General features: G+C 37.5%; 2 protein-coding genes across 4 annotated transcripts in view; one reads left to right on the top strand and one right to left on the bottom strand.

Annotated features, from left to right (window-relative positions):
* Positions 1–372: 372 nt before the first annotated feature.
* mitfa (melanocyte inducing transcription factor a) overlaps positions 373–23,834 on the bottom strand; it is a 61,716-nt gene continuing 38,254 nt past the window's right edge. The window contains exons 1-9 of one of the 3 annotated variants that reach the window (XM_038285256.1): positions 6,624–6,841; positions 5,940–6,152; positions 5,762–5,857; positions 5,576–5,684; positions 5,230–5,313; positions 4,957–5,013; positions 4,737–4,812; positions 3,298–3,445; positions 373–1,245 (exon numbers count right to left, since the gene is read on the bottom strand). In XM_038285256.1, the coding sequence (XP_038141184.1) occupies positions 847–1,245; positions 3,298–3,445; positions 4,737–4,812; positions 4,957–5,013; positions 5,230–5,313; positions 5,576–5,684; positions 5,762–5,857; positions 5,940–6,152; positions 6,624–6,656 (1,215 nt within the window). In that variant the 5' untranslated portion in view covers positions 6,657–6,841 and the 3' untranslated portion in view covers positions 373–846. Of the gene's footprint in view, positions 1,246–3,297; positions 3,446–4,736; positions 4,813–4,956; positions 5,014–5,229; positions 5,314–5,575; positions 5,685–5,761; positions 5,858–5,939; positions 6,153–6,623; positions 6,847–23,834 lie in introns of those variants that run through there. The other 2 variants (XM_038285257.1, XM_038285258.1) reach the window with 2 other exon arrangements.
* Positions 15,335–18,008, top strand: LOC119783626 (E3 SUMO-protein ligase ZBED1-like). The gene is made up of 3 exons (XM_038285242.1): positions 15,335–16,155; positions 16,549–16,765; positions 17,208–18,008. The coding sequence occupies exons 1-3, from the start codon at positions 15,335–15,337 to the stop codon at positions 17,640–17,642; spliced, it is 1,473 nt and encodes a 490-aa protein (XP_038141170.1). The 3' UTR covers positions 17,643–18,008.

Genomic DNA, 23,834 nt, shown 5'->3' with positions numbered 1-23,834 from the left:
TAAAGACCTTCCAAAGTGCTGCATGAGATTAAGTGATGTCATTTTTGGGTCATTGCACAAATATTAGTGTCAGTTATGTTCATTCTGTAGTGTGCATGTGCAGCTTACATTTTAAAAGGTACCGAAGCCACTGTGGGATCATTTTTCTTGCAGCTTATGTTAAGAGTAATTGAAATTAACTGCTGCCAGCACCTCTACTTTAAAAGGCCGTATGGATAACTGATTTATTAAGATTGTTTACACGTATTTATGTTAAATTATTTATAATTTCAAAATGATAAGATGCAATGGCACAATTTATTGCAAATCATCTAAATATGACCAAATATAGACAAGTGGTATCTGGGGGGAATAAAGAAAAATTAGCCTAAATAAATGTCACATAAAAACCTTTTACTAGGCTCTTTGTTTGATCGGATTGTCTGATAATTTGCAGAAGATCAGGCAAATAAGGAGTTTACACATTCCACATGTACAAACACACATACAAGCCTTATCCTGCTATTTCAACAACATGACTCTTATATTATGCACTTTTATGTATAAAGCATGGTAGCTGTCTTAAAATCAACAGTAAAACAGCTCATAAATGCAAATATTAAATAACAAGGAAAACTTCAAAATTATGCCGATTTCCTGTTACACGTTTGTCAAGTATTTTCTAAACAGTTTATAAAAATTAAATGAGAAAGTAAAAACACCAGAGAGAGCGTCTTAAGAGTCTTGGCTCACAGTAATATAATTACATCAATGAATGAAAATAAAAAGACTTTATGTAAAAACTCTTTTAACATGAAATTTATCAGAGAGTTCCTTTATGCATAAAAAAACACTTATGACATAGGGCTAACATCCATGATCTTTCTCGTCCATACTAGAGCTAGAACTGTGGCGGCTGCTGACATTGTGAGAAACGTCTGGGGACATGGAGGACAGGAGGGGGTCACTTGGGGAAACTGGCCCCAGGCTGTTGTCCCTAACCAGCTCTTTCATTTTGCAGGTCCTAGAGTTTCCGTAGGAGTCCCCAGCATCTGCAGGGATGTGGTCAAAGGTAATGGTGCCATTGTTGAGGTCCAGCGTAGTTGGTGGAGACATTTCAGGCGTGCAGTTATGCTGGTAGACGTCAGATGGACAGTCCCCAAGAATGGGCTCCTGTTTGATGGCTCGTGCCATAAGCTCTGAGGTGCAGACTGAGGGGGATGATACCACTGTGAGGCCATGAGCCCGGGCTTGGATTTCCAACTCCTAGGCAAAAAATAAAAAATAAAGTTGTACATTAATCAGTTGCATATATTTCTAGATTAACAAAAAGAAATACCTTAACCTCTCCATTCGTTATCTCTACCTGCTAATTCTCTTCTAATCAGGGTCACATGGAGGCTGCTGCCTATCACCTGCTTTTATTGGGTGACAGGAAAGGTACAGTTCCTGCCCAATGATTAGCCAAACCTTTAGTGTTCAGTGTATTAAGATAGTCAAATAAAGATATGGATCCACTATCTAAGATTTAAAAATCAACCAACATTGCTGGTCATGGCAGACTTAGAATTTTATTTAGAAGACATGTTAGCGACAAACCAATGTCTGTCATTTCGGCCTGGATCCATTTAAAGAAAAGTATCAACATCAAAAGAGACCAAGACTTTACAACAGGACATGAAGTATCAACCAACTTCAGTAAATTCCAAGCTAATTTATATAAATGTATGAATTCACAGAAACAGAAAGGATAATCAACTTTTAACACATACAGTATGCTCAGCAAAATTTGCTCATCCCACAGAAGCATGTAGCAACTGTGGACAGTTGCTTACATTGTGTTGCTGGTTTTGCAGCAATTCCTAACGCTGAGCGTGTATGAAGTGACCTTAGAGAGGCAAAAGCTCCCTTTTAACAAGAAGAAACCTCCAGCAGAACCAGACTCAAGACCTTGGCGACAGTGGCGTTGGATGTAGGTGTTTGCCCTGAAATTGAAGGGTTGACGGTTCAAGCCCCGACTCCGACTTTCAGTGTCGTTGTGTCCTTGGGCAAGACACTTCACCTGCATTGTCTACTGATGGTGGTCAGAGGGCCCGTGTACGGCAGCCCCGCTTCTGTCAGTGAGCCCCAGGGCAGCTGTGGCTACAATGTAGCTTGCCACCGTGAGTGTGTGTGTGAATGGGTAAATGAATGTAGTGTAAAGCACTTTGGTCAGGTCTGCTGACTTGAATAAAGGCGCTATATAAGTTCATGCCATTTACCATTTACTTAAAACTATCATAACAAATTTGTTCTCTCATTTTGCACTACCAGACATCCCCGACACTGCATTGATCCCTGTGTGTCTGTTAGATCTCTGTGTTGCTCCATAAACTGCTTCCTACTGTCCAACCATAAGTTCTTCTAAATTTTGCTGCCATTACAGGTAAATATTGGTAACATCAAACATTTGACCAATCAAATAACCAAAAGACAATTCTGGCGGTTTTTTACAGACAGTTTGATCACTCACTGACTTTAAATATTTTGAAAAGATGTTAATCATATGTGTCAAACTCAAGGCCTGCATGATGAATGCAGGCCACCATGGCAATTTCGCTGGTCCAAAGGTGCCAAAAAAGGCATACACGTAGAATATCATAGTATAGAAGCATATGTGCTTGTAAAGTGTACACAGTTGCTAAAACTACTAATACCAGAGCAGTATTCTCTTTGTAAAAAAAAATAAATACAAAAAAATTACCAAATCAAAATTTCAATTTATAAAGCATTTTAAAGACTTAAGAATACTGATTTTGTCTGATATATAAATGAGAATGAGCTTCTAGGGCAGTTGGTTGCAGTTAATATCATTTAGGCATATAAGAGTCAAAGGAAAACAATGAAATTCATGCCCAAATCTTTAGGGTTTTTTTTCAATAAACAATATGATATATAAATGAGATGACATCTCTGATATGTTTCTAGAGCAAATAGAAAATCTTTATCATGTTGTAGATGAAAGAGGGTTTTCACAAAAGTATAACGCAGGTATTCTTAGATCTATTATTACAGTTGTGAGCGGCACCTACAGTAGTATGTGTTTATTATTTATTTATGGCATTAAAAATAGGGGAAACCCCTTAAAATGATTAATTATGTGCCTAAATATAAAATCCTGAGCTGGGTTACGATTGATGAATTAATCTGTTTGGTTTTGTTGATTATCAATTGAGTTTAAAATCATCCTTTAAGTGATATTTGCCTGTTGTCGGCAACAGTCACACCAGCAACATTCACAAGGCCGACTTCACCGGAATCCAACCACTAGGGACACACCTGTATACGAAGCATCAGATGGCGGTTAGCATGCTCCAGTTTCCTCTGTCTGCATTCGAGCTCCTTGGCTCTCTCCTGCTCCCGCTGTAGCTTCCTGATGTAGTCCACAGAGGCTTTCAGAATGGTGCCCTTATTCCAGCGCATGTCTCTGGGGTATGCATGAGACAAAGATCTACAGTGAGACACAGCTGACCAGCTGACCAGAACAACACAGGATTCTTCATGGATCATCTGGGTCAATAAGTCATGCACTTTAAGAGTACAAATGAAGAGGAGAAGGTTACAAACAAATCCACTTTAGAAAAACTCCACAGGCAGATGGATAAATGTCAGGGCACGTGGAGTTTGCTTTCAATTAAGTAATGCTAAGTTTTTCTAAAAGTTACTTTGGCACATTAAAATATGTGAACATGAGAAGAAAGAACTAATGATTTAGTAACCAAACATGACCTTAAAATTTAGTGAAAAACATCTTTCATACAATATTTTAGATGAAAAAAAACGATCATTTTCATTTATTTGAGCATTTTGCTTCATAATCAGTCGAGGTACACAACGTCTTTACCAAATTATTAAAAAAATGTCAGGCCAGGATTTTGAAAAGGCTTTACAAAAGGGTTAAACGGGTTTACACTGTTTTAAAAAATGAATTAAACTGATAAGTGCAATTTTGTGGCTTGCGCGTCTGATCATTCCTCGAGTCACTAATCAGAAAAAGTGGAACCTTCTTTGGTTTTAATAAGTGTACCTCTTATGAGGGTTCAAAAAAAAAATTACTGAACTTTTTGCACATTCTCCTTTCCAAAAATCTAAAGCTCAGTTTGGTTGGACAAAGACAGCAAGTGTACATTATAAATCTATAGAATAGAGTAGAACAACTCCAAAACATGAATATGCATTGAACTAAATATTTCAATTTTAGTTATGACTTAATTTTTACAGCGTCTAATACTGCAGGAGAGAAAGAGCCCTTACAAAGTGAAGCATTTTGCACGTACACAGTAAATACAGTTTTAGTCTTATCTGATCAGAGCCCCTCCTCCCACATGCTTCCTCTGCCCCCTACATGGCTTTTGGGGAAACAGACTTCAAATGTTTTTTTATCTCGCTAACTACTTGTTTTCTTGTTAAACAGCCTCTGAGGTTTTATAACTTGGTTTAAACCTTGTTGTGCTTTTAGGGCGGTTGGTTGCAGTTAATATAATTTAGGAATATAAGAGTCAAAGGAGAACAATAAAATTCATGCCCAAATCTTTAGGGTTTTTTTCAATTAAAAAATGGCTGTAAAGTATTTGCTTTTCCTTTAGTTTCTTTATTATGCACAACTTCATGTTGGTCTGTAACATTGAATCCCAATTAAAAGCTTCATACAAATAAAATAATGTAGAATATGAATACTATTACTGAACTCTCATTCCAAACGCAGAAAAAATACTTACGGATCATTTGACTTCGGTATCAAGGTTCCCAGCTCCTTTATGCGGTCGTTGATGTTGAACCTCCGTCTTCGCTCAACTAAAATTTGACCAAATGAATGATCATACAAAGACATTGTTCAGCAAAAAATGTATCTTAAACCATTTTACCATCTCCTCATTATGGACAGAAATATGATAAAACACATATAAATCCCCTTTCAGGTTATTAGAATGGACTTACTCAGGTTGTGATTGTCCTTCTTTTGTCTTTCTTTAGCAAGGGCTCGTACTTCAGCCTCTGTGGGATAAAAACAAAGGGGTTTTGTCAACTTTTTATTTATTTCTTAATTACTTTCAACATATGTTTATCCACATTGATTAACAGGGGGGAAAAAAAACAGAGTTTAGCTTTCAAGTTTTTGCAGGTAAATACAATTTTTTTTATTGTGTGCGATTTAGTCGTACACAAAATACATGATCTGATGGGAAAACATTTTATTCTTGATTCGCTTACCTACTGGAAAGCCGTCTGGCCTTTGATAGCTTTCAAACTGGCCACAGGATCCCGGCTTGTCCAGTACTTGCTTCATGCCAGGAGCTGGAGTAATTATTTGGCAAAGCATTGACTTAACAGTATTTTGTGCTCTTCCAAATTGCACACAATGTTCACTTAAGTCCACAGTAATCATTTCATATTATTCTTTCCTATGGTAAAAGTGATTTTACTTCTTTATATGTATGTAGCTTCTCTGTGGCTATCTTAAATCACAAGGTGAAAGGAAACAATCGGGAGAACATGCACTCGGGTGTCCTTGTTCAAAGCATGGTACTAATGAAGTTTGTATGGGGTTCCTTCTTACCTGTGAATTCCCTTTTGATGTTCGGTGCACATGAGTTGCCCATGGGGATGCCAGGGAGAGGAAGGCCCTGGTTGTTGTACACATCAAGTATATTACCAGACACAGGGAGCTGGAGGTCACAGATGTTGCATTAGTTTTTTCTTGAAAAAAATCAAAAAAACTAAAAAAGTAAGGTAAAAGTAATACCGGATTGTTGATTTGAAAAGCTGGGTCCATCAGTCCAAGCACATCCTCATTGTAACTTGACTCTAAGCTTATAATATCATCAATGACATCATCCATCTGTTGGAGTGAGAAAATATATAAGTAAAAGCTTCCTTAATTGGAATGAAAAGGGATCATCTTTAGGGACAATCAGTCGTACTTCTTTTTCACAGTTGGCACCGAGTGTTAGAAGGGCCATGGGACTGTTGGGTGCGCTGCCAGCAGGCCCGGGTGGCATGCTGTGCTCGGGGGGCAGGCTGGGACACTGGCTTCCAGCTTTCCCACTTAGACTGGAAGAAAGATACTGTCTCACTTGCCCTCTCTGAGACGGCTGGATGTGGTACTTGGTCGGACTTTCCAGGTGGGACTGTACCTACCAAGAGTATTGATATATAAACATTTGGCTTGCTTTTTTTTTCTTAAATGTTAAGTTTGTTTTAGATGTGGATGATAATTTGGTAATCAAATGTTATAAATGTCAATGTATTTATAAATTCTTCTTTAGGATTCTTTATTACTGGTATATACCAATTAGAGAAACCCCATTATAATTCCTAGGAAACTTAAGGGACAGTTATTTCAGAAAAAGATGAACCAAAAGTTTGTCTTTACACAAATACTCTTGCAAAGCCTTTAGGTTCAATCACATGATCTCTGACCACAAAAAAGGCTGCTTCACCCCGCAGCAGCTGTATAGAAACTACAACGTAAACTTTTCCATTAAATGTTAGAAATCATTTCAGAGTGTGTGTACCAATGCATAAGCATCATCTTTTAAGTTTATTTTATTTGCATTTTTTAATATTTCCTAACATTATCATAAAAAAGGTACATAAAATCTTACCTGATAGTGGCTGTATTCAAGCATCTCCAGCATTTTGTGATTGTGAAACAAAGAAAATAATGGTTTAATCCCTTTACGTTAACACCTCCTTGCTTGGCAGGCCAGCTGTTGAAAATCTGACAGCAGACTTTTAGTCCTGCTTTATTTATCCTGGGAATAAGCCTAATTAGTTATGCACGATAAGGACTGGAGGAGGACATCAAGACTCATCCTCCCATCTTTGTGTTGTTCCAGATTAAACTATGAATTTATGTCTTTATGGAGCCCATTTGACGTCACAGCCTCCAGCTCACAAAGGCGTCTTTCTGTCGATGGGCCAGTGGTCTGCAAACTGAAGTTTGCTTAAGGCCAACTAACATTTAATCTTTAGTTCTGCTCATCTAGTATAAAACATCATTTGTTCTGAGCGCCAGAAAAACAATTCACACCACTGTCTCCCGACAAACAAGCCAGATAAAAGCTCAGTAGTATACGCCATTTACAAAATTCTTGATCACTTTTTGGACTTTTACAGGTTAAATATGTTTACTTGTCAACTGGCATGCAAAGTAAAGAAGATGACAATCTTTTTTTTTTACTTATATATGGGTTGTCATTCTTGTTCATTACAAACTATATTTGCACAGAAAAACCACCACATTAAAGTTTCCCAACCAGTAAAAATCTCCAAGTCTATTTAAAAAAAGGAGCAATGCAGGATTTTGACCTTTTAAAGTTTGTTGTGTAATGTAGCAAAAAGAAGAGGAAAAATAAATCCTTTTACTCATTAATTTATCTTATTTTGACGTTTAAAAAGGGCCCCCAAGAGGGAAATCTAATATAACCATATAGGCTGTATAAAAAGACATGGTAATGGCCTTTGGAAAATATGTTTATTTACACTTCTATTTGCTTCTTCTTCATCAATAGCTTGGTGCTACCTGATTTTTTGAACATCTTTGAAAAAAATAAATAAAAAGAAATACAGAGAACTAAGCATGCATAACTAATAGCAGTTGGCCTGCTCACTGCGTATGTTACCCAAAAACTGTGGAATAGTTAAGTGGAGTTGAAATTGCTTTTTCATTGGGGTTTGAAATTAAAAGTCAACCGGAAACAGCAGAAGTTTCTTCTGATACATGTTTCAGGTTTATCAGCTAAGACCTAAAACATCTTTGGTATCAAAGATACTGACTTTTCCGGGACTTAAAACAAAGTCCTGGGAAGCATGTTTTGGTTTTTATGCTTTAAAGGTCTAAAATAAGCTTCCTGTACACTGTAAAACCGCTCCGATGCTGAGCTACTTTAAAACATGTTTAAAACTTTTTCATTTGTCCTTGCTTATTCCTATCTACTTTAATCTTGATGTTTTTTTTAAGCCTTTGGACCTTGTATGGGATCGACCTAAGTCAGTAAGAAGCTTCAACATGATGCTTCAGGTGTTATTAAACTGTAATATCTAAGGTGTTTTTTTAAGGAGTCACAGATCATTTATTTCTGGTAGATAAACACCTCAGTTAGTGCGCATGGCAAGTCTGAACCCTGAAATCTCTCTTATACATAGTGAAAGAGTGAAAGCTGCCCATACAGAAGAATAGCCAGACAAACAGCTTACCGGTACACCTTGGGAAATATCAGCACCTCTCATAAATTAAGAGGATTTGTGGCATTTTTTCAGGAATATCTGATTTTAACATGGCAAGCCTAATTCATAATATTTAGCACTCAGGTTTAGTTTTTCACATTATCAAGTTGGGCCTGATTTTAAATAACTGAAACAGTGTGAATTATCTTAAAAGTGATAAAAACAAGAGAAAGTTTTGGACTAAATGTTTAAATGCTGGTAAACTAATCCAGAAGACCCCTTCAAGAAATGACAAAAATAATCATGTCAAGGGGATTAAGTGTTGTAGTGGATAGTGGGTTTTAATAATCATAAATATATATAAAAAAAATTTGTAGTAACAGTTAATTTTTTTGTAAAAAAATATCTTTAACTAACATCTGGTTTTTTTCATTAGGTTGCCGTCAAAGCTATTAACTTTATTATTTTTTAAGCTAAAAGAGATAAACACTAACTATTTTAAACAAATACCTGGGACACAAAGTAAATAAAGTAATAGGTAATGCTATCTCATTTTCCTTTATTGTGTAAATAGCCTTTTTACAGGTCTACCAATGATGTCCTCAACATTTCCATGGAAATGTCCTAGCAATGACCCGTTGAGAAAATGGCCTCCTTTCATGCCACACTATTCAGACACTCTACCAGCATTGATTAGTGTAGTAAACATAACCTGACTATTCAGGGGCATTCAGGTTCTCGTTATTGCCTCTGAAAATTCAGCTCAAAATGGTTTGGCAATGCACTAGTTGATTTATTTATAGTGTGTTGCCATTTCTTTTAATTACATTTAAATGTATTAACAATACCAACATTTTTGAGAAATATAAACAATAATCAATAAAAAGCTTTTTTAAATAAAAAAAGTACTTAGATGATATAGGTGGAAGATATCCAAACCAGCCTGACTATATATAAAAATGTGTTGTCGTTGGAGAAGGAGCAAATAAAAAAATAGATTATTATACTTGTAATTTCCCTTTTTAAAAGGAGGACCATCCTTAATCTTTGCCCAAAGAATAAGAAGTAAGAACTGGGAGACAGAGTCTACATCAGCATAGCTTTTACCAGTTTCAGACAGTTCAAGAGGAAGTGGAGCTTCAAAATAAACATAAAGGATGTAGTCTTTCTGCAGGGCACTTAATTTAATTAGATATAACAGCAAAGTTTATTTTGGCCTTATGTTCTAAACAGGGCAGTCTGCTCAAGCAATTAGTCCCACTAATTTATTTGTTAGTCTACACAGGACGAGCTCTGTTGCAACATTTGCCTATCAGTTGCTGTTATACAGTAGAAAAATAACCCAAAACACACCAATAAATTCACCTTTTAATTATTCTGAACTAAATGGAAAAGTTAATACTTCAATCCTGTTACAGCATTTAAGTGCAAACAATGGTGGCAAACCTACGTATTGGTTTATGTGAGGAATTATCTTTAAACAAAACACAAAATATATTTGAATGGCTTCTTTTTTGATAAATGAAATCATTATAGGAACATTTTTAAATGAGACAATTTTCTTTGTCTCATCTAAACATCTGCTTTATAGTCTTAATTATGTAGTTTTTTATTGTTTTGTTTGTTTGTTTTGTTTTTTCTTTTAAAGAAATTCTGTAAAACAAATAAATATCAAAATAAAAAAAAAATATTCAATTTAAAGGTATGCTTTATAGACCACTTACATGTAGACCTGATTTGCCTTAAGCTGGACATCAGCAATCTCTGGGTCACTACTAAGAACTATTTTGTTAGACTGGTGAAGATTCTCAGTCATCCAGGTCATTCTTAAAAAAGTTGGAAAACAATCCGCTGGACTTTGTTTCCAAGTTTAAAGACGTTTCGCGTTCCATCCAGGAAGCATTTTCAATTCAAATGTCAGAAACAGTGTTGAGTTCGAGGCTCTTATACAGTAGCCCAAGAAAGCTTTTAGAAAACCTGCAAATTGAACACACAAATGAGCCCACCCCTTTGGAATGGGGGACGTTTGGCTTCTTTTGTTAGCCTGCAATGCACCATACATGTCTATGTCCCTGAAAGGGGGTTCTTAAAGGTAATTGTTGGCCTGGCTTACTAGGCAATATCTTCTAGTCCCTTGTATAGGGGTTGGGCTTGTGGTGATAGCGCGAAGGGATTAACTCAATTGCTACCTTGTAGATTTTTCAAAGCTGAAATCTGAGTCCACCCCCTCTGTTTAAGGTTGGTTTTTCTTTCTTAACATAGATGCTTCCTTCATGTCCCTCTCAAACCACCTATTTTCCTTGTTCAAAATGTGAACATTTTGGTCCTCGAAAGAACGTCCTTTGTCCATAAGGTGTTCATGTACCTCTGGACAAGACACTGTAGTAGTCTCTTTAACGACCCCGTTTCAAAAACATAAATATATATGTGTGACATGATATGTCTTGACATATGTATATATTTATATATGTCAAGACATATAATTCAACTTTATAGATCTCACATAAGAGAAATATATCTCTGTATTTAACCCATCCCATTGGGGAGCAATTGGGATGAAGGGTTTTAAAAGCCACTGTATCAATGTAAATAAACTGTGCTGGAGCAGGGAGAGCTCTAAAATCTGCAGGACAGCGGCTTATGAGGACCGACTTTGGGCATGCCTACTTGAGTCCAGCCAACTGAGATCAGGAAATGGCCATGAGCCTCTGTGAAGAGATAAGATTTGTGCCAGATATTGTCTTTTAGCTGTAGTTTAACCCTTCCTAACCAAAGCTGTGCTTGTCCCCTGCTTGTCTAGTGGTTAAGTGTGGAACTTGTAAGCTGGCAGAGAAGAAGCAATAAGGCGACGGTGCTTGGCTCCCGCGGTTAGTGATAGGTTGAGTAGAGCTGAGCTGTTAGGACTGTCCATCTTGTGGCTTTAATTAAGTTTTTAATTAATTAATTTAATTAAGTAATTTTTGATTGAATAAAACTTTTACATAGAACTGATCGATTTCAAGTTGTTGGGACAGAAATCTATCTCTATCTCTATTCCAAATAACTGTTTAAAAGATCAATTTACAAGCAATCTGTTTAGTATTTGCAGGAAATCAAATGTTTATTCTTTAAAATGATTTTAAAACAATATTACTGAAGACAACACAATGGCTATTGAACAAACTGTGTTGGAACTAATCCATCAATTGTGATATGTGGAGTCATTAAAATATATATTTTTTTCAGTTTTGACTTTATAATTTAGCTTTTACGAATGCTGCCAATGTGCTGATAATGCTTGCTGTCCATTATTCTGCTCTAAGGTTAGGGCAAGTAAAAAAATAAATTATACACACTGCTTCACATTACATCTAAAGATGAAGTGAATCTAAACTTGCAAGTGCTGCAGAGAAAGAAGAAGTATCAAATGTTTAAAGGATAATGTGTACTGAAAGATTTTTCTTATGCTTCTTTGCATGCATCTCTCTGTCCTAAAGTGTATTTTGCACTTAATAATACAAATGTCTGTTGAATGTTGTGTGATGGTACAAGAACAGAAAGTTTTGTTCCCCTCTAAGGATAGTATTTAAACTTTCTAATTGTAGAGGTGAACACAAATACAGGGGGAGGTGCCCGCTGGCTGAACACAGCTTAATAAGATAAGACTGAAAAAGCATTCTTTGTGAACTCGTACTAGAGTGTTTCTTTGTTTCTGCTTCGCAGTGTGCCCTTTTCCTTCAGCCAAACCTTTGGTTTATACTGAACTGTTTAGTAGAGATGTATTGCAGCAATCCCTTGAGCAAGCCCAGCTTCTTCCTTTATTCATAGACTCTTTGTGAGATGTGGGTTTATTACCTTCTCCGGGAAAGCACATGGGTGTGTGTTCTAGACTTATGCCTTTAGGACCAACAAAATTTCGAGAGATAGTCGTCACTCTTTGACCCTTGAAATGAAACAAATCCATTCACATCTCTCCACCAGCTCTTCTCCACACTTTAACTTTTCCCATTTCCTTGGCAACTGGCCACTCTTCGGGGCATTTCGTCAAAAGAAGACAGATAACATTTTCTGTTTTCTTAAAAGTTAAAATGTTTTTTTCAGAAGAGGTTTTTTTTTTTTACAACGAAATGCTGTGGTTTTGAGTCCCACCAAAGATAGGTCAATTACATAAAGATAGTCATAAAAGTTGGTTGTGATTTTGACACAGAGGCCAAGTTGGAAGACATTTATGACAAGGCCTGATAACAAATAATCCAGGATTCTCGAGATAAAAAGTTTGAGATTAAAGGTATGACATGTGACTTGAGTTGCTATTTTGTTTTAAGTGGTGTAGCTGGACATTTATTGTTCAGGGAGCCAGATGGGGGGCAAGACTATCTCATGGGGGACTGCTATATGGTGCATTATGACTGCCAAAATTAAACTTATTGCACATCCACCGGTACTTCCTTATCGCAATTCCAGCACATGATATGATTAATGATAGGCCAGCACAGGTAACTAAATGGCCAGCGTAGGAAAAGAGGAGAGAATTCCTCCAGTTTCTCATGTTCTCTTTTCTTATGTTTACATCATTTGAGATGGTAGCATGTTAATTATGGCTGTCCTCTGCTGCTCATCATTGACACAATTTCTCTAGGTTTGTCCATTACCATTTTGTCCGTTTGTATCTGAAAGTCCCACAGGATTTTAGTCCTCCTCGGGGAGGCTCCCATTTTGACCTGGGGGTAATCAGTTCGTATTCGGCACAGATGTTTCCATACTCTATACCAGCCACTTGTCTATGAAGTTTCGTGTATTCCTTTCCTGATAGCATATGGCACTCTGCTGTCAGATGCTACAGCTGGGATTTTGTGTTGTTTGATAGATCAGGGCATCTCATGCTCAAAGCCTGCTTCTCTGCTGCCATGAAAATTTTTTCTCTGCTGTCCTACAGCCCAGCCTTCCCTAGGAATTGTTAGGATTTGGTCACATCAGCCACGTCAGCTAGTTCATTTTCTTCAATTTTCCATTGTCTGACACATTTGTTGAGTGCTCCATCCCTTGATGACATAATCCTGATGTATGCTGGGAGCTTGGATGTTTCATCTTCAATGGTGGCTCTGATGCAAACTAAGCTCCTGCCCCCTTCTTTGCGCTTAAGGTATAGCTTGTGGAAACTGGGTTTGGCGTGGAATCCACTATGCATGGTGAGTAGCTTTCGTATTTTAACATCAGTGGTCATAATTTCCTCATTAGGCCAGCTTAATATCCCAGCAGAGTATCTGTTTCCTGGCAAGGCATAGCTGCTAATTGCTTGGACCTAGTTTCTATCACTGAGCTGACTTCTGAAGCTTATTAGTGTCACAGCTTTGACCAAGATAACGTGCAAGCGTCATGCATACTCCAAGCAAAGCCAACACACACATCCTTAAACTGACCTTTTTGTGTCAACAAATGCCTTTAAAATGATAGAATGCCACCCATTTCTGTTGAAGTAGTCCAACGGCTATTCAGGTGGTTCTATAATAGGGGTGCGACTGCCACTGATTGCTCCAAGAAATTGTGCTGCTCCCCGTCATTTTTTGAAAAACTGTGCTAGTTCCACAAGTTTTCTGGCATCAGGGGTCTCTAAATGTGTAGGAACAACAATTTGATCACAGCATCACAAAAGTCCTGCAGACAATGGTAACCGCTACACCAACGCTAAAAATGTGACTCACTATCCTGTATTCGCTGTTTGTGGACATCTTCCATACTGCAACAGCCAGATGTTTATCCACAGGTATGTATTTATAACATTGTGAGTGTCAAGAGAAGCTCACTTAATGCAGAATCCGAGACTTCATTTCTTATTTTGGAAAGGCATCCAAGAATACTTTTCTATAGAATGCTGGCAGGCGTGTTTTTAAGCAACAGCCAGTAAGTCCTTGAAAACCCACGTCCCCCTTGAAAATAAGATCCAGATCTCAACGGGGTTTACCTGGTTAAATAAAGAAAATTAAAAAAGAGTCAAAAGTTTTTGAAGTTGTAGAGTAGAGCTGGACGAATCCAATAAAAGTTTACAATAATTATCTTTGCCACATTTATTAAACTCCTTCAAGACATAATCTTACAAGTATTTGTTTTAAAAGACAAGCTGTAACAATAGACTGTAATGTGAATTGTTGAATGTCATGTATTTCATCTTATATTGAAAGAAAATTTATCGGCCGCACAGTGATGCAGTGGGTAGCACTGCTGCTTTCCAGCAAGAAGGTTTCAGGTTCGATTCATGGCCTGGGGTCTTTATGCATGGAGTTTGCTTGTTCTCCATGAGTATGCGTGGGTTCTCTCCAGGCACTCCAGCTTCCTCCCCCGGTCCAAAAACATGACTGTTAGGTTGTGTGCATGAACAGTTGTTTGTCCAATGTTTCACTGTTTGTCCTGTCGTCTCTGTGTTGCCCTACTATACACTGGTGACCTGTCAAGGGTGTACCTCACCTCTTGCCCATTGACAGCTGGAGATAGGTACCAGCATGATTAATGAAATGTAATTTGTATTTATATATATATATATATATATATATATATATATATATATATATATATATATATATATATATATATATATATATATATATATATATATATATATATATATATATATTAAGGCTGGGACATTAACGCGTTAATTTCGATTAATTAATCACACAAATATTAACGCGTTAAAAAAATTAACGCATTTTAATCGCACACCACAGTCTCCTGGAAGTCGTTTGGGATTTCACCCAAGTAATTATTTCACCTGTGGGGGCAGCATTACAACTATGGCCAGAATACCGTCGGATGGAAACTGAAGAAGAAGAACAGAGAAGAAAGTTGCTTTAAACTATGAGAGACAACCATGGAAGAATTAGACGAAGCAGATGAAAATATTTTAGTTGGTCCTTTGCAGGGGAAATTTTGTTTTAAAATACAGGAGGGAAGAGTCGATAAGAGCGCGGTCATATGTAAATTATGCAACAAGGAATTCGCCTATCACCGCAGCGTATCAAGCCTCAAATATCACCTGAACGCAAAGCATGTAGCAGCTAGCTTGGCAGATACTAGCGTGGAAGCTAGTCCAACTGGGAGGAAGACGAAACAACCCACACTACACCAGCTGACTGGCTTCAAGGGCAGGGTAAGCAAGACCAAGGCCGATAAAATGACCAACGCGCTGGCTTACTGGGCGGCTCTCGACTGCAGACCCATTGCTGTTGTAGAAGATAAGGGGCTGGAAAAGATTCTTCAGATTGCCCTGTCTGACCCCACGTATGAGCTGCCATGTAGAAAAACGGTGACAAAGAGGGTCCAGCAGCTCTACGACAGTGAAAAGGGGGAGAAGGAGAATTTGTTGAAGAAAGCCGAATGCGTCGCTATTACTGGAGATCACTGGACCTCAGTCAGCAACGCAAATTACCTCGGCGTGACCGCACACTTTATTGACAACAAGTGGCGCCTTCACTCGTTTGCCTTAACCATCAAGAAGATAACCACGAGGCACTTTGCTGAAAACGTGGCAGAAGATTTTGAGTCTGTGACGGAGGCCTGGGAAATCACACAGAAAGTCACCACAATCGGAACAGATAGTGCCCGTACCATGATCGCTGCAATGACACAGCTCACATTTCAGCACATGCCGTGTATTGCTCACATGGTACAGAGGACGATCACAGTTTGTCTTAGTGACAGCGGGTTCACAGCCACACTGGCGAGATGTCGTAAGATAGTTGGGCATTTTAAACACAGCCCCTCAAACACAGAGGAACTGCACAACGAACAAACACAACTGGGCCAAGACAACGAGCCACTGATACAGGACGTTCCCACTAGGTGGAATTCCACCCTGTTGATGGTCTCTCGTCTGCTGAAAAACCAAGATGCTGTTAAGGCTACGCTCGCCAAACAGAAGCACAAGCTCACCATGTTGAATGCAGCAGAATGGGACAGACTGCAGAGGCTCGAAACCCTACTTTCCCCATGCAGGTAAATACTCATCAACGTTCATTAATTGGATTAAAAACGTTATGACTGGACTATGAGAGTCCTGTATAATTTAAATTGCCTTTCCAAAATGTATTGTACTGAATAATATTAATATCACTATGACTACAGTATACAGTTTTTAATCCAATATTAAATGGCAAAATAATGTGTCACTGTAATCAACGTTTTGGCACCTAGGAACGTTGCATAAATTAAAAATGCTGTATGTAAACAGAGTTTGCAGAAATTAATCTATGCTTTATTTACCTGTAGAGTTGACAATTGCAATACCATTCTTTCTTGTCTTTCTCTGCTCTTTAGCACATTGAATGACAGTAGTGTAAAATTTGCTATATAAATGATATTGACTGCGTGATTAACTATCCTCTGCAGAGACGTGACAGAGCTCCTTGGGGGTGAGAATTATGTGTCATGCTCAGTTGTGTTGCCTGTTCTCCGCCACCTGACCCGCACCATGAAGGCCTCAGATGATGACCCAGCCTATGTGGTGAAGTTCAAGGCTGCTTTTGAAAAGGACCTGTCTCAGCGTGAGGATGCCCTAAATCACAGATTTCTACAAGTGGCTACAGCACTCGACCCTCGCTTTAAGGTGTGTAATGGTCTTCTTTATTTTTCTCTTTTATTGCTTATGACTCTTTTATTTCCTCGGCCCCCTCCCCTCTCTTATGGAATAACAACATCAACATGACTTGTATAGCACATTATCACATAATTGTCATTCAATGTGCTAAAGAGTAAAAAAAATGAAAACAGAAAAAAATAATCCATGTTGTTTTATGGATTGAAGATAATTAACCAACTATTACCAAAGGCAGATGAGAATAATGCTATTTTTAATTTCTTTTTAAAACAAGATGCTGTTAGGGCAGTTCTAATTTGGACAGTTTAGACTTGACCATAGGCACAACCAGTAGAGGAGATTCTGGATGATGGAAACCATGTATACTAATGAATTTCATCCAGCTTGTACTCTGTAAATCTCTGATTAATGTGACCACAAACCTGATTCTGATTCTTATTCTGATCTTAAGGACCTAAAGTGTCTACCAAGAGGAGAGCGAGGAGAGGTGTGGACCAGCATTGAGGCACTGGTGCAACAACAACCAGGCAGAGCCACTCCGGAATGCACAGAGGAGCCAGCATGGAAGAGGAGCCTCCTGCTGTATAATTCCGACTCTGAATCAGAGGATGAAGATGGGCCCAAAGGAGCCGTGGCCCGCTACAAGGCAGAGCCTACCATCAGTGAGAGAGACTGCCCACTGCAGTGGTGGTCCACTCATGAGAGAGCCCATCCACAGCTCTCTGTCCTGGCCCGCAAGTATCTAGGCAGCCCTGCCACTTCGGTACCCTGCGAAAGATTATTCTCCCTGGCAGGTAATATAGTTCAAAAGAAGAGGGCAGCCCTGAGCTCCGAAAATGTGAACAGGCTAGTATGTCTCAGCAACTGGCTGAAAGAGAGGAAGTAATAAGTTAAATGTGTATCCTGAGGCCAGTTGGCCAGTTGTGTTTCAAATGGGAAAAAATGGAGGTCAATCACTGTCACTTTATGTTGAACTGAACTGTCTGAATGGCCAATGTTACAAAGAGTTGGACTGAATTTCATTTTATTTCTGACTTATTTTTTGTAAACAGTTGAACTGTTGATAAATCCACGAATTGTGTTAAAGCCTCAGAGGCTTTTTGTTCTGAATGTACTTGAGAGTATTGCATTTTTGCATTTAAAAAGCAGTATTAAGCACTACCTATACCTGTAGAGCTACCTGAATTCTGAGTTTAGCGTTCCTAAATATGTTGAACTTTAAAATTTGCACTGGCATGTTGATATTTCTTTAAAGAAAATAAACAAACAATATTTTGTTTATTAAGCTTATGTGTTGTCATTCAAAATCCATGTGGAAAAAGTTACTTCCTGCTGTTTCCAAGTATGCGATTAAAATGCGATTAATTCGATTAATTAATTTCACAGCCATGCGATTAATCGCGATTAAAAATTTTAATCGCGTCCCACCCCTAATATATATATATATATATATATATATTTTTTTTTTTTTTCTTTTTATTGAATTATAGTACAGCTGTATTACGGAGGTTGTCTGAAACAAGGAGGGAAATTAACTCTTTGGCTGTTAAAGAAGACTAAATCAGACATGAATAGCATGCATCCTTATAGACTGACTGATGGTTGTTTTAAGTAGCAGTTCAAGAACTGTGCCACTTGATTACTCGCAGATGTAAAATGTTGTACAAATAGAAATAAGGGATTGTTTAATCACTATGGAGGTTTGTTCATTTTCCCTTTTAATAATGTCAACATACTTTCCAATCAGAAACAAACTTCACAGGGTTAAAATTGGGGGTATGATCATTTGTGCTTAACTGTCCAGGATTTTCCCCACCTCTTGCAAAGTTACTGCTGACATAGACTGCAGCCCAGTGCAGGCATAACGCTTCTTGTGCAGAGAGAGAAATGTGCAGTTCTCTTCTGGTTTATAACTGTGCATAGGCTAATAAACCATTTCAAGTTAAATGACTTCTTAATATAGTTGTGTTTAAGGATATAGTCATGGTAATTGGTAAGGGTTACAATTAGCTTAAGGCCAATGTAAAAACCAAACGTATTGATACATATCACTGAAACAGACCCCTGTCTTAAAATGATGAGCCTGGAAAAAAAAGCCTTCAGCCAAATACTTAAGTAGGAAATGTTTGAGGAAAGCCTTAGCTGCTTAATTCATTGATGATTATCGATAGTATTGGGGTTAAATAAGTTTAAATGAGCTTTTTTATTTGAGGTTATGGGTTGAGTTATAGAATGAGTTAACATAAGGAGATTTACTATAAATATATATATATATATATATATATATATATATATATATATATATATATATATATATATATATATATATATATATATATATATATATATATATTTATATATATATTTACCTATATTTATATATATTATATATATTTAAATATAGGAACAATTGAAAAATCTTAAATATAGAACAGTTGAAAAAGTTTTTTTTCCCCTCCAATTAAGAAACAAATATAAAGGTACACTTTCATGTTCAGATTTAGAAGTAAAAATGTTAAATGAATAAATAGTAAGAGAATTTCCACTAATCCAAAAGTTAAAATATATTTTCCTTGACCTTCTTCCCTTTGACTTCGAAACTGTAACAATATTTTTTTCCATTTTTAACATATCTCTTCGGGTAATTTAGTGATATGATCAGTGTGGTTTTATTAACAGCTTGAAAGGGAATAATGTTACTTGACTAAAAACACTGTGTTTTTTTTTTCTTTTTTCTAAAAAGGAATTAATGCCAGGAAAAGAGACCAAACATATTAATTATACCCCCTGGAGCAATTTTCCACAGAAGCAAAACAAGTAGAATAGATTGGTCTCCTATAAATAATATAAACACTACATTGTATGGTCTCTTGGAAGTGTAGTAAGACCTCGTAATATTGAGATTGTAGTTAAAAGAAAAAAGTAAAGTATAGTTAAGAAATATAAGGAAAATGCAGAGTAGTTTATTAATTAAATAGTCCTACATTTCCCCCTTTTCAATCAGTATCTTGCTACTTAGCCATCTTGATTAGCCTCTATTTTACACAGTTTAGTTTAATAAAGGTAAGGCAGCACCACAGAGCAAACCTGTAGACTGCTGCTCACTTTACAGCTTTATTCAGACTCAAAGTGAAGATGGAAGCCAGAGAAGGTTATGGGTTGCAAGATAAAACACCTTGGGAACAGGAAACTATTTTCCACTATTAAACTAAAGGAATGGGCTTCAGGATGTGTTAGTGTAAGATACCGAATTTTTATCTAGCACTGACTCTCTAAGGGTCAATTACCTGAAAATGGTTAAAAGAAAGGGGAAAAAAAGCGTTCAAGGTCATGAAGGCAATAAAACCCTGGACATCTGCATGCTTGTATCGCAATCACAACATAATAAAAAAAATAATAATCATCCCGTTGTCATTGTTTTCCACTTATCTGAGATCAGGTTGCAGGGCCAGCAGTGTCAGCAGAGACTCCAAAACTTTCCTCTATCTGAAACACCTCCTCTAGCTCCTCTGGTGGAAGCTCAAGGTGATTTGGGGCCAGCCGGGAGACATAGTCTCTCCAGCATGTCTTGGTTTCTCCCCTGGGCCTCCTCCAAGTGGGACATGCCTGTAACATCTCCTGAGGAGAAACGGCTTTACTCCAAACCTTTTCAGGTTTGGCCAAGCTCCTCAACCTATCCCTGAGAGAGTGCCTGACCACCCTGGGATCTTTTTCTTTCAGTCATAATCCAAATGTGTATTACCATAGGTGGGAGTAACATAGACTAATGAGTATATCAAGATCTTTGCTCTTTGGCTCACCTCAATCTTCACCACAACAGACCGACGCAGCATCTGGATTATTGTAGCAGCCGCACCAGTCATTGCAATTTTAGCTTTTGGCAAAATCAATCTCTACTACTTCTGAGCACCATCACCTTCGGGTGATGGTAATATCCTGCTGCAAGGAGAGTTTTCTATACAAGGAACCAGTCTAGCTTTTCTGCTAAGTAAAAAAAAAAACACTTTCATCAGGAGCTTTAGGCGGGGTCAATAAAAACAGCAGTTAATAAAACATTTAGACAGCCAAATCCAAAACTCAAGATATTAGTTTCTTCTCTTGACAGTAAAATTTAAAACATTAAAAACAGGAATAAACAACGTACTTTAATGAAGACAATTTAAACTGAATCCATAAATACCATTTCCAATCAATTTTTTAACACCGTGAGTCCTTTTTAACATTATGTGGTGTCAATAAAGCTTGCTCTAAAGGATTTGCTTGACTGTTTCCAGCACTGCTGAGGTGGATGGGAGTTTGCTGATTAGGATTGTGACGTGGTCATTTCACAAGAGGTCACAGTCTCAGTATATTCTTTTTAAGATATTTGAAAAAAGTCCATTGTTTACTTACATCCCCGCACTGTATTACTTTGTGTTAGTCTATCATATAACATCCCAATAGAATATACGGGGTGGTATAATAATAAAAGTTCAACATTTCAATCTTTGACCAATGAAGACAGGGACAAGCCTGGCCTTAAACAAAAATAAGCAGATATGGAAACCTGATAGAAAGATGTGTGATAATTCAGCATCCTTGGTGTCATGTTTTTAAAATATAGCTATTTTATCAACTCTATGTTCTGCCTGGTTTGCGTCTCCATTCAGATTCCATATGAAACCACCTCTATCAGAAGGTTGACTAAGTTTTCCATTCCAGCAAAAACGTGAAATACCGTCTTCTTTAGGAATCATGGGAATTTTCCCCCCCTACATTTACTAAGCTCTTTGGAAAAATCTTAAGACAAAAGGCCATTCAAAATTCATATCTACAGAACACAATGTGTCCTTTTTTCACAGTTAGTGACTGGAAAAATCGGCATAATGAAAATTATTAACAGTATGGACCGTGACTACTCAACTGTGGCTGCCTTCAGACAAGACTTCCTCCCCTTTACAAATCTAAGTTTAGGTGTAATAGAATCCATATAAAACCTTTGACAGAAGAGCAAATGTTTATTTTTCAGATCATTAAACACACTGACTCCAAGAATGTAGGAAAAAATGCAACAAACTGATTAAAATAAAAAGATTTATTTTAATTAGCTACTTTTTTTAAAGAGACATGTGCCAAGTTCCATTAATGCCTCAAGGCATTTGCTTCCTTGCGTTATTCTCTAAATCGCATTTGTCAACTGTCTGCAGCTACAGCTGAGACAGACCATTTTATCTAAAGGAGGAGCTTAGGACAAAGAGATGTCTTCTCTGCTATACACCCTGAAGCCTTTGGGTAACAGCAGCAAGAATTTAGCATCCTCTTCTAAGAATTAGACACAATGTTTTCTCACTGTGGGGTATTGAACATGCACTTGCTGAAATTTTAGACCATGGTGCTTAATTTAGTGGCTACATGAATGCACAGACCTCCATTATCACGGCTGCTCGCAGAGAAGCAAAAAGAAGAAAAACAGCATCAAACTAAACAGCCTCCTGTTACTTTTCTTTTAAGTACAAGCATCAGTCACAAATGGGCGGGGACATGGATCAGCTATATCTGAAACAGTCAGATAAACAAATTCTGGAAACTTGTAGAGACATGCCCTTTTTTTCTTTGAAAATATTATCTTGAAACATCTACTGACTGTTTAAAATGGAGGACACAGCTTTAGGTGTACTCTGAGTTTTGGCAACAAAAGGCTCTCTTTTAGTTCAACTAAAGCTCTGTTTTTGCCTGGTCTGAATATCAAAGAGCACAAAGATGTGGCATTATTTTACCCAATATGCCTGGAGTTTGAAGCAAAGGTCATTGCAAACCACAAACAGCTGCACGTGGATTTAAATCAGATATATTTTAAAGTTGATGCTTTTCTAAGGCTGTGACATTATATTAGGCGTCTAATGCTACTGTGGAGAGAATTTAAAGCAAAATATAAAGCTGGTAGATATACAGTATATACTCTGTCTAGTAGAAGGTCCAGGGGAGATTGTACTTATTGTTGGTATTCAATAGACATAATCCCTCAAAGAAACTGTCTGTTTTGTGCACATCCATCGCTCTACAGTGGCGTTGGATGTAGGAGTTTGCCCCCGACTCCAGTGTCTTTGTGTCCTTGGGCAAGACACTTCACCTGAATTGTCTACTGATGGTGGTCAGAGGGCCCGGTGGCGCCAGTGTACGGCAGCCCCGCTTCTGTCAGTGAGCGCCAGGGCAGCTGTGGCTACAATGTAGCTTGCCACCATCAGTGTATGAGTGTGTGCGTGAATGGGTGAATGAATGTAGTGTAAAGCGCTTTGTTCAAGTCTCCTGGCTTGAATAAAGGCGCTATATAAGTACATGCCATTTACCATTTACCATTTACTCTATAGTTTGGCTCATCTCCAGAATCGCTCAAGTCCAGACTGCAATTAAGAAAGTTGATTAACAACATTGGGTCTGCAGAGAGGGTCATCATGACCTCCTTGTATGTGGAGGGGCAAAGGAGGCTCCCAAGGTTTTATAGGACCTTAGGAAATAGTAATATAGATATGATGTATTAACTGATCCCAAGCTAATGGCTAATATTGTGAAATGGATCTAACTAATTATTTTTGTAAAAATACACTAAAAGTTAATTAAATAAACGTAATGGGTTGACAACTGTCAAATAAGCTAAAACAAGCACAAGAAAACCTATTTTCAAGAGCGGAAAATGTGAATTTGTTTCTCTGAACTCATAATTGAATTAGTTCTCAAGTACAATCAGTGGTGTCAAAAGTACACATGTTTGTTACTTAAGTAGAAGTATAGATACTGCAGTTTAAAAACACTCTGGTAAAAGTTGAAGTATCAACTTGACCTCTTTACTCAAGAAAAAGTGAAAAAGTATGTGCTCCAAAAACTACTTTAAGTATAAAAGTATAAAATAACATTTAAAACAAAAACAGCCAGATGCCCCTATATGAATTGAAAGCTACATTTTTCGACTATTTCGAAAAATTGTTTGTGATAGGGCCGAGGATGAGGGAGGTCTTGTTGGTCTCCGTCTCCATCTTTGAAGAACATCTGCTTACTTCTGATGATTTCCTTTAGCTAACCAATTGCGTTATATGACTCATCC

Source organism: Cyprinodon tularosa, unplaced genomic scaffold (assembly GCF_016077235.1).
Source record: "Cyprinodon tularosa strain WSP-4 unplaced genomic scaffold, ASM1607723v1 ctg209, whole genome shotgun sequence".
NCBI classification, from domain to species: domain Eukaryota; kingdom Metazoa; phylum Chordata; class Actinopteri; order Cyprinodontiformes; family Cyprinodontidae; genus Cyprinodon; species Cyprinodon tularosa.
The sequence above is the reverse complement of the archived record's forward strand: the minus strand, read 5'-3'. Positions and strand labels throughout refer to the sequence as shown.

Excerpts from the sequence above, each read along its gene's own strand:
- LOC119783626 (XM_038285242.1), top strand. The coding sequence starts at position 15,335 with ATGACCAACGCGCTGGCTTACTGGGCGGCTCTCGACTGCAGACCCATT. Across the intron at positions 16,156-16,548 it reads ACCCTACTTTCCCCATGCAG|AGACGTGACAGAGCTCCTTG; the intron begins GTAAATACTCAT and ends TATCCTCTGCAG. Across the intron at positions 16,766-17,207 it reads CACTCGACCCTCGCTTTAAG|GACCTAAAGTGTCTACCAAG; the intron begins GTGTGTAATGGT and ends TCTGATCTTAAG.